At 27.9% G+C, this 8,554-nt stretch overlaps 1 protein-coding gene across 1 annotated transcript; it reads right to left on the reverse strand.

Annotated features, from left to right (window-relative positions):
- Positions 1 to 2,467: 2,467 nt before the first annotated feature.
- LOC107453713 (zinc finger protein 271-like) lies at positions 2,468 to 6,592 on the reverse strand. The gene has a single exon (XM_043056201.2). It carries the CDS (start codon positions 5,738 to 5,740, stop codon positions 4,844 to 4,846), a length of 897 nt encoding a protein of 298 aa, XP_042912135.1. The 5' UTR covers positions 5,741 to 6,592; the 3' UTR covers positions 2,468 to 4,843.
- Between the last annotated feature and the right edge of the window lie 1,962 nt (positions 6,593 to 8,554).

Below are 8,554 nucleotides of genomic sequence, written 5' to 3' on the forward strand. Positions count from 1 at the left end.
TTTTGTTACAAGTGTCAGAAAATCAGCCTAGTATACCTTGAAAATTAGCCTGGTTGATTTGAAGTTGATTTTAAACCACCTCAAAATAAGCTGAAGTATATATAAAAAAACCTCGTACACCTTAATTACAAGTTTTACGAGGTATAATTTTTATTGCTGTTTTCTCAGCAACCTTAAATATACCTAAAATCAACCTTGATACCTCAAATCAACCTTAAATTTTCGTAAGAGAAGCTTCTCCTGGTATAAAAATTTGCTTTCAGACAAGAGACGTTCGTTTGCATTTCAAAATATTAAAAACAAATTTAATAATCCACTATAATTCTGATATTTAGTAATATTATGAGATGGAAGATGTTATATTCATTTAAGTTTCTATACAAAATGAAAATGTTTTGGTGTCAATATATTTTTTTTTCTTTTTGTTATTTTAGGATATAAAACATATTTTTCAAACTTTAATGGACGTAGAACAAGTATTGCATTGCTTTATATTTTTTGAAACGACTCATAATAATTTTAAAGTGTATAACATTGTTTTAGTTCAATATTTGTACTCAATATTATTCATGTCTTAAGGCATTTTTAGCGCAATTTTCGCATTTTAAGGCATTTTTTGCACTTTTTAAAGGCATTAATTGAGATTTTTTAGGTCATCAAAATCCGGGCTCTACTAATGACTTTGCTAAATTTAAAATTTTGAAACATAAGATATTCATTAAAAGCTATGTTACCAAATAAACTTTTTAAGAGTATTTCTTCCAATTTCAATTAAGAAAACCCTGTAATGATATAACTGTTACAGTGTTAAAGAGAATTCTTAAATTTTTTTTTTTTGCCATTTATTTCCTACTCATGAGAATCCCCGCATTTACAACAATCATTGCGCATCATAGCACTTCACTAAATTTTACCTCATACATTTAGTGTTTGTGGGTATAAGTTGAGTTGATTCAGAAAATTATAAGAAACCCTAAGTTATTATTTAACACTGAAGCAAGTATTCCCAATTACTAAATTTTATGTTCTTAAGTCAATATATAAATGAGCATATAATTATGTTTTAATAATATAACAAGAAACTAAAAATAGTATGGTTAACACTTTAAAGATCTTTACCAGTCATCAAATTTTAGTCTTTAAAATGTAGAACTCCGGATTATTGGACAAAATAAATTTAAAATTGGACACACTTTTTTAAAAAAAATATAAGAAATGTCATATCCTACTTATAGCCTATTGCTATGATATTGTATATAGTCATGGCTATTTTTTGCTAGATTCTGTTCAATTCTACATTTCCTTAATATGGATTTTAAAATAAAAAAAATGATAGAATATAATTTTATCTGCTTAAAACTATATAATGTATTATTGATTCCGATATTTTATTTATTGCAAATCATTTATTTCTTAATTCATTTCAAAAACATTAAAAAATGAATTCTAATTACAGTTTTAAGATATTGTATAAAACGTTCTGATAAGAAGATATAACTTTTATGTTAGACAATTTTAAATTGCATCAAATACAGATAAAATTTGTTAAAAATAATTTTTATAAAAAATTATTTATTTTGATAGTATAATATGCAAGCATTATTCTGAAAATTTATACTACAGTTTGCTGTCAAACAGAATGTTGTAGTAAAAAAACTTAACAGTCAGCCAATTATAGTAAAGTAACAGTAAAGTCCCTATTTCTAAGTCTCATGATATTGAATGTCTTACACCAGTTCCGCCCAAATGAATTAAAAGGAAAAAAATATTCTTCTTCTTCACAAACAGATTTGATATTAAAAGCTCAGGACTAGACAGTTAAAATACTTTTCTATAAAAATTGTTAAATAAAGTTACACAATGAGATTAATAACTAAAATGAAAATTATTGTCAACAGGTCATTTAAAAATTATCTGTATAAACTTACAAAAAGAACAAAGTTAGTCAGCAGTATGAACAAAACATTAAGCATAGAAATCCTGAACAGAGATTTTCCTTGACACCGTATTCACTATGGAAACTAACCCACAGGTTTTATGAGAGTAAAGCCAGGTAAGATTCCAAAATTTCTTTTCGCCATGTACGTAACTGCATGTCAGTTGGTCCCAGAGTTAACTAAATTAAATCTGAAGATTTCCTCGGTTCGAGTAACCGCAGGTGCGTATTAGGCCAATTTTTATTTTTTTATGTTTCAAAATTAACACGTTCGATGTTCAGTGAGCACAATTTATTTCTAGATGTAACTATGATTAATTTATATCAAATAAATGCTTATTAATAAAATGAAAACTAAATTTTCCTGGGTTAATATCTTCGCTAGAATATATTATGTATATTTCTCAAATTATTATTAGCAGTCCTTCCTGCACTTAAATAATTTTTCAATCGAAAAAAAAAAACATAGATAATTCAGATTGCGTCCATAATAATAATTCAAATGAATAGTGTAAGTAATAAGATTCTAAATAATTTAATTAGCTTTTATTTATTTCTTTTCAATGAAAAAAACAACAACCGATGCTTCAAAGAAATATAAAATTTGAAAGAGAATACAATTCATAAAATTATTATAGATCCGAATGATGTACATTCAGATGATAGATCTTGCCCAAAAATAAAATATAGTATAGAGAAGAACAGGCAAAATAATTTGCAATATTTAGATATGAAGATAGCGAATGACATTTTAAAATTTTTTATACATAAAACAAAACTATTAATAAAATTAAAAACATTATTTTACTTTATTTTTAATATATAACAATAACATTATTTAAAATATATAATAAAAATTAATAAGGGATGTAACGAATATTCGGCCTAGCCGAATACTGAGGTTATTCGGCTGAATATGAATATTATTAGATATTTGGCTGAATAAATTCATAATAATAAAGGAAGATATTTTTTTAAATGTGCTTTTAAATATATTTAATCACGAATATTGCCGAGTTACATTCCACTGCATTAATTATTAGAAAATCTAACATTTACTCATATTAGATATTTTAGATCATTATTTAGATATTTAAAATATTACAAAAAATACATCAAGTTGTTAAGTTTTTTTTAAAATATAGAAAGTTTAAAAAAGCAAATTTGTTAATATTTAATTCACTTTTAATTTAAGATTTGAAAATTATTTAATTACAAAATTAAAATTTCAAAAGTGAAACTCTTTAAGAAGTTCTTAATTTTCTGGGTTTTACTAATTTTTCGGACAAAAAAGAAAGTTAAGAATACATTTAACAGTAGTAATGAGTTATTTTAAATAAAATAGCATGTAAATTACAAGTATAACTATAACTAAAATATGCTATTATTAATTATTTAGATTTATAAAAGCCATATTGCCTTGGTATTGGCATCAAGATATTTAAATTATTACAAAAAATAAATCAAGTTGTTAAAAAATTTTTAAATATACAATGATCAAAAAAGGAATTTTGTTAATATTTATTTCATTTTTAATTTAAAATTTGAAAATTACTTTAATTACAAAAGTACAATCAGAAGAGAAATTTTTAAAAAGTAAGTATTCGGCCACCGAATATTCGGTATTCGACTATTCGGTCACCGAATATTCGGTATTCGACTATTCGGCCCCATCATTATTCGTTACATCACTAAAAATTATGCCGAAATAAATATTACGTAATCAATACAAATCTTGATGTGAGGTAACATTTTAACTACACAATAATCTGCATCAAATAACTTTAATAACCATTTAGAATTTTATAACTATCAAACAATCAGCTGAGTATTTGGAAAGAATAGAATCATTTGGGAGAGATTGATTGCTTAATATTATATGAAGTTAAAATGCCATCTTTAATTAACATTTTTTTAAAAATAAGGCGTGTCTACTTTATGACATCTGGTGCATATACAACTGATATATTATTATTTACAATTATTTAAATAATAAAACTTTTAAATTGATGATTTTTTTAAAAGTTTTGGAATATTTGTTCATATTATGACATTTGCTTTTAAAATAATTGTTATATTATTCATCATATCTCTGACGGTAATTTTCTCCATCTTCGGCAGAGGCAGTATAATAATAATCATTTCTAGCTTATTTTGAACAATAGGAATGTATTGATTTATGCTTATCTGAGATGAGAAGTTTATTTCATACAATTTCATTTTAAGTTTTTAGAAAAAAGGAAAATTTTTCTCAATGGTTTAAGTTATTGATAATAAGTTATGTTATTAATAATATGTTAACTATTAAAAATTTGAATAAGCATAGGAATGATGTAGCATAATCCTCTTGAAAATTGTTTAAAATAAAAGTATTTTTAATTGAATTTTAGTAATATTTCTATGTTTGTGTGCAGCTTTGTAATATCCATAATAATAAAATATCTAAATTCATAATTATAATACTTAGTTCCTTTTGCTCATTTATGCAACTCAGTTAGATAAACGAAACTTAACATCTTTTTCATTTGTCCAGTAAAAGAGTGATTCAAATTTAATTACTCAATGCAATCTATTCTAATTTTAATTCTTTCATAGAAAAATTGACTTAAAAATAGCAGAGAAAATTGAAAGCAATCACAGTTAATAAAGCTGTAAATCCAACACGGAGTGCAAGTTAACAGTGAGTTAAGAAACCCCCAGTTAAGAAACAGAGTCTCCAAAAAGAATGAAAAATACAATTTTTGAATCGTGGTCAACATTTCGAAACCGGGGTTTCGCGCAAGGTCAGTGTCAACGGTGAATACGGGGTTCAGAATTAACTACAAGAATCAGGTTTCTCACTAGTATGAACAATGCTGTGCTTAGTCAGATAACTTTTGCATGAAAAACTCTGAAAAACCCATGTTTCTAACCAGTGTGAACATGACTGTGTTTAGTCAGATTACTTTTTTGCGAAAAACTCTTATTGCATATACTACAAGAATAAGGTTTCTCACCAGAGTGAACACGACTGTGATTATTCAGATTAATTCTTTGCGAAAAACTCTTGTTGCATATACTACAAGAATAAGGTTTCTCACCAGTGTGAACACGACTGTGATCAGTCAGATGACATTTTTTCAAATAACTCTTGTTGCATATACTACAAGAATAAGGTTTCTCACCAGTATGTACACGACTGTGTTCAGTTAGATGACTTTTTTTAGAAAAACTTTTGTTGCATATACTACAAGAATAAGGTTTCTCACCAGTGTGAACACGAAAGTGATCAGTCAGATGACTTTTAAGCAAAAACCTCTTGTTGCATATACTACAAGAATAAGGTTTCTCACCAGTGTGAACACGACTGTGTTTAGTCACATGATTTCTTTGTGAAAAACTCTTGTTGCATATACTACAAGAATAAGGTTTCTCACCAGAGTGAACACGACTGTGTTCAATTAGATGACTGCTTTGCGAATAACTCTTGTTGCATATACTACAAGAATAAGGTTTCTCACCAGTGTGAACACGACTGTGATTAGTCAGATGACTTTTAAGCGAAAACCTCCTGTTGCATATACTACAAGAATAAGGTTTCTCACCAGTGTGAACACGATTGTGTTTAGTCACATGATTTCTTTGTGAAAAACTCTTGTTGCATATACTACAAGAATAAGGTTTCTCACCAGAGTGAACACGACTGTGTTCAATTAGATAACTGTTTTGCGAAAAACTCTTGTTGCATATACTACAAGAATAAGGTTTCTCACTAATGTGAGCAAGAACCTGTTCAGTTAGATGACTTTGTAGTGAAAAACTCATATTACATAAACAGCAAGAATAAGGTATCTCAACAGTGTGAACACAACTCTTCTTAGTCAGATGACTTTTGCATGAAAAAACTCTTATTATATATTAGAATTAGGTTTCTCACCAGTGTGAACACAATTGTGTTTAGTTAGATTACTTTTTCGAGAAAAACTTTTATTACATGAACTACAAGAGTAAGGTTTCTCAGCAGTATGAACATAACCGTGTGTAGTCACTAGTCAGATTACTTCTATGGGGAAAAGTCTTATAACATATACGACAGGAAAAACGTTCCTCACCAATGTGAACAGGAAGGTGTATAGTCAGATGAATTCCTTGTGGAAAACTCTTGTTATATATACTACAAGAATAAGATTTCACTCTTGTATGAACACAACTATACTTAGTCAGATAACTCTTAAGGGATATTTCCGTATCGTCATCTGTGACGCCCACTAGATTCGCCATGGCGCGATTCAACCGAGGTCCTCTATTTAATGCCTATAATTATATTTCTCCATTCCTTGCCGATGTCTTTTCGACAAACATTGTGGAAGTATTTTAGAGCACACAAACTAAAATCAATTAATATATTTCGCACATATTAAAGCAAGATTTGCTATTTAACATGATGCACAAATTATTTCGAGCACATTTTTCCTGATTCAGATTTCCTAACACGGTTCGGAACATGAAGGTTCGGATTGTTTCAAATGAAGGATTGACAAATGCATGGGTGTAGTATAGTGAGACGAGATCTTTGCTTAAGCTTATAGCTTTCTGATCCCATTAATAAGGCTCTGGCTGGAGTTGACTGTTGCTTGGCTGACCGACTTTTTAATAAATAGAATCATTTGATTGGTCGATTACACCATCGTTTTCTTCTTTATCGCTTAATCGTTTTGTCAGGTTTATTAGAATGGTATGTTTAGCATTTTTGTTTGGCGCGATTTTAATAATGCGCGTGCTCAGTTTGGTAATTTATTCTCACCAATCGAAGTGCTTCGTAGACAATGAATATAGAGGCTTGTATCCCCTCCTTTGCTTGTGTATACTCAAACAAAGACATAAAGATCAATCACTATACCAAACAGATGTCAGGGTGAACTTTGATACTGGGAACATCACCGGTCTCTATTTTTTTTATTTTATTTTCATAATTTGTTATGATAAATAATAACATTCTGTCTCTGTGCTAAAAAAATCTGAACACATTTTTTTTAAAGATTTATAATTTGTAAATTTTAAATGAAAAAAAATAATGTATTTTAAAAAATTGACTTTTATATTGTTCTGAAATTCAAATACTTGAAATAAATATTAAAAAAACAATTCAAGTGCTTATTAAAAATATATAAAAAATATATAAATAACTAAAAAATAAATGAATAATTAAAATAAAATAAAGAACAGTTTTATAAGCAATCTAAGCTGCCCAACACGTTTAAATTCATGAAGAACAATAAATTGGAAAATGTAATAATTGCTGAGATAGAGTCTCGAAATTGCCTGTTAGCGTTCAGTTAGTTAGTTATTAAAACTTTTTCATGGTTATCATTTGTGCGTAATGTAAATTCTAATTATTTCATTCAAAAAGTCTTTCAAAATATAATTTCATTACTGTATTTAAATTGCAAGTAACTTTGATATCTGGGTTGCGTACAAAAATTCAAGAAAGTACAAAAAAAATTTTAGAGCATTTCACAGCATTTACTTAGATATGCTATATATCAAAGATGATAAAAAAAAATTATTGATTATTAAGAAATAATTTTATTGCGATAATCAACATTAACCTGGAAACCTTTTACTATTAAGCAATTTGAAAGTCTTTTTCGTGGTTTTCCTTCACCTGTAACACAAATTTGATTACTTTAATCTTCATTAAAATAAATTATTCTTATAACTTTCATGAATATGATTGTATTCTGATACTTAAATTGTTAATTACTTTGATCTCTGAATTGAATTAAGCATAATAAGGGTGTTTCATTACATTCACAAAATAAAAAAGCTCACACTTTGATTTCTGGGTTGAGTTAATAAGAAGAGCTTTTCGTTCTGTTCAGAAAGATGGTACCCTATCTATTAAGGATAATAACAATGAAAAAATGTTTATCTATAATTTTACTCCTCATTAAATTTTCCAAATAAGTCCGCTAAATAAAAAATATGGTTCTTATTGTTTTGCAGTTCGTCACACAGAACAGGGTTTATTTCGCTGAGAAATTCGGTCGTGGTGTCAAATAACTCAACGAGCCTTTGCAAGCATACACCTCTAGACAACCATCTAACTTCGGTGTGCAGAAGTAATTGGTTAAATAACTCGTCATTTTCCTCACAAAGTTTAGAAAATAATCTTGATTTAAGAGGTTGGGCTTTAATTTGATTGATACACTTAATACAAAACTGTAAAGCTTTATGTAACTCTGGACTCAGATATTTCGCTACTAAGTTGTTTCTATGTAACACACAATGAATAGTACGTATACCGGGCACTTTTTCTTTGAGAAATGTAGCAAAACCGCGGTAACGGCCTACCATAGCAGGTGCCCCATCTGTGGCTACCGCTATTATATTTTCAAGCGGAATATCATATTTATTTAAATATTCTTGTAAACATTTAAAAATTGTCTCTCCCTTTCCATCAGTTTCAAGATATTTAGCAAATAAAAATTCATCAATGACTTCTCCTTTAATTTTACTGAAATATCTAACGTACATCATAAGAATAGCAGAAACACCAAAAACAGATTCATCAAGTTGAATAGAGAACTTGCAATTTTTTAGCTCTGAAACTACCGTATTTTCTATTTCTTCAGCCAT

The sequence above is a fragment of the Parasteatoda tepidariorum genome, chromosome 8 (genome assembly GCF_043381705.1).
Source record: "Parasteatoda tepidariorum isolate YZ-2023 chromosome 8, CAS_Ptep_4.0, whole genome shotgun sequence".
NCBI lineage: Eukaryota > Metazoa > Arthropoda > Arachnida > Araneae > Theridiidae > Parasteatoda > Parasteatoda tepidariorum.